We start from the raw sequence: 2,288 nt of genomic DNA on the forward strand, positions 1-2,288 counted from the left end.
AGTGGGGCGGGGCCGCCTGGGGGAGGAGCCTCTCGGAGGAGAAGCGGCCGTGGGTGGAGCCGCCCGGAGTCCCCAGGTCAATGGGCCGGCCAGAACCCGGGGGCGACTCGGCTGGGCTGGCCCGGAGCCGGAGGAGGGTCGCGCCGGGCGGAGCGGCCGGCCGCCGCTAGTGTCTGCTCTCCGCTCCGGCTCGGAGCTAAGTCGCCGCTCTCAGGCCCTGGGCTTCCGTAGCTCTGGCGGAGTCGGCGCGATGGGCGAGCCGGAAAGGCCGGCGGCGGCCAGGCCGGAGGAGGATGAGGTAAAGGTCGCAGTCGCTCCATCCTCCGCCGCAGAGAGGGTCAGGCCCGAACTTCGGGTCCTGGCTCGGCTGCGGAGTTCTGATCGTCGCCGTCGGAGACCCGGTGCCGCCGGAAGGAAGCGCCCTCGCTGCAGGCTGGTGGGGGAGGGGCGCGGGCGCAGGGCTCGCTCGGGGCTGGCCCGGGACGGCGGCTCTCCCGGTGTCTCCTGCTCAGGGACCCTGGCCGGGGCTGCGGCGGCTCTCCTCTCCGCCGCCGAGGAGCGCGTGTGCAGGTGCATGAGGGGGCAGATGACAGGCGGGGCCGCGAGGCCAGCTGGGCGCAGACCGAGCTGCAACGGAGTCCTCGGGGTGTCTGTTCCTTCCTTCACAGAGAATGAAGTGCTGTTACCCAAAGGGCCACGGAGCTTAATAAATCTAAAATTAACTTACTTATCCCCTTTGCTTCTGTGCTACCAGAGAGAAGAAGGTGATAACGCACATAAATACCATATTAGAAGAGTACATAGTTATTTAAGTTATTATTGTATAGTTTCCAGTATCCCATTTTTGGGGGGCAAATATTCTAAGATATTTGGAATATATGAGTAATACGTTTTTGTATCTCAATGTGTTATCTTGAATTTAATATGGCAATTTGGAAGGGACATAAAAGTTTCAGCCCACGGACATTCGTGCTTAATTAAACTGGCATTTCTAGACAAAGATGTAGATTCTAGGTTGATTTTTATTTTGTAAACATTTAGTAATAAGCTGTGACTATCCCTTAGTTTGTTCTCCTTGAAACAAAGGTCCTCATACCAGTTTCTCCACTCAGGTGAAAACTCAGACTTCTCTGGTTTGCCAGTGACACCAGGAGGTTCTGCCCTAACACCTAGCAGTTCACTTTGTTTTTCTTTTAACTTTTGATTAATAAAGACAGCAGAATTTTAGGCCAGGATGAATTTTAGCGAGTACTTTTAATGAGTTCAAAGGTTTTTGAGATGCAGGGATATCTGAAACTTCTATCTCTGGATATGACAGAGCAGTCAAGATTGGAAAACCCCGAATGACACGCCTAAGACTCATCCCTAGAACCAGGTTCAACTCCCCAAGTTGTTGACCTCAGCCAGGATTCCGTTGGTGGTGATAGAGAATAAAACGATACTTTTAAGAAGTACGTGGCTGCCACAGCACGCAGATAAGTGGCAGGGACACGAGAGGCAGCCTGTGGAGAAGTGCGGGGTGAGTGTCAGAGACGCGCAGATGCCAGTCTAGATTAGATTGTGTAGGCAACTACCGGGGAATCATGACCTAGATTTTTATCTTGGCAACTCTTCATACCAGATGACCAGAAGCTAAGACAGAAGAAACTAAAAACAAGAGTTTTGAAAAACGTGGTAGACTCTTGCCAAGGATTACTTTAGGTTCTCATGGCTTTGGCTTTGTCTCTCTGCCTTCCGGCTTCCCTGCCCTCCAGTCCTGTTGCCAGCTCTGTCTCTCATTAAATACATGATTGGTTGTTACTTCCCTAATGCTCATTCTACAAAAATCTCTCAAGCTCTCAATTCCCACTAAAAAAATAAGACTCACTAGCAAGGGCCTATCAAAGTCAAGTTTATTTTTAGTACAATTTTCACATCTTAATTTATGTTCTCAAGTTGTACATTATTTGTTAGCAAAATTTAGTTCCTTTCCTTTTACTTTTTCTTTTTTTATTTCTTTTCTTTCTTTCTTTTTTGTTTTTTTGTTTTTTTGTTTTTTGAGACAGGGTTTCTTTGTGTAGCCCTGGTTGTCCTGGAACTCACTCTCTAGACCAGGGTGGCCTGAACTCACAGAGATCCTCCTGTCTCTGCCTCCTAAGTGCTGGTGTTAAAGGTGTGTGCCACCACCACCCAGCTTAGTTTCTTTTTCTGATTCATCCTGAACCTGAGGTATCTGTCTTCCAGGTGCCACTTCTATTCTTGTTAATTCCTAGTCAGAAACTCTTTTTTTTTTTTTTTTTTTTTTTTTT

At 49.2% G+C, this 2,288-nt stretch overlaps 1 protein-coding gene across 4 annotated transcripts in view; it reads left to right on the plus strand.

Moving 5' to 3' along the window:
• Positions 1 to 38: 38 nt before the first annotated feature.
• Rrm2b (ribonucleotide reductase regulatory TP53 inducible subunit M2B) overlaps positions 39 to 2,288 on the plus strand; it is a 30,800-nt gene continuing 28,550 nt past the window's right edge. For 3 of the 4 annotated variants that reach the window (XM_005368112.3, XM_026789781.1, XM_013354116.2), the window contains exon 1: positions 39 to 298. In XM_005368112.3, coding sequence (XP_005368169.1) covers positions 251 to 298 — 48 coding nt within the window. In that variant the 5' untranslated portion in view covers positions 39 to 250. Of the gene's footprint in view, positions 299 to 434; positions 571 to 2,288 lie in introns of those variants that run through there. The other variant, XM_026789782.1, reaches the window with a different exon arrangement.

Source organism: Microtus ochrogaster, unplaced genomic scaffold, assembly GCF_000317375.1.
Source record: "Microtus ochrogaster isolate Prairie Vole_2 unplaced genomic scaffold, MicOch1.0 UNK29, whole genome shotgun sequence".
Lineage (NCBI taxonomy): Eukaryota > Metazoa > Chordata > Mammalia > Rodentia > Cricetidae > Microtus > Microtus ochrogaster.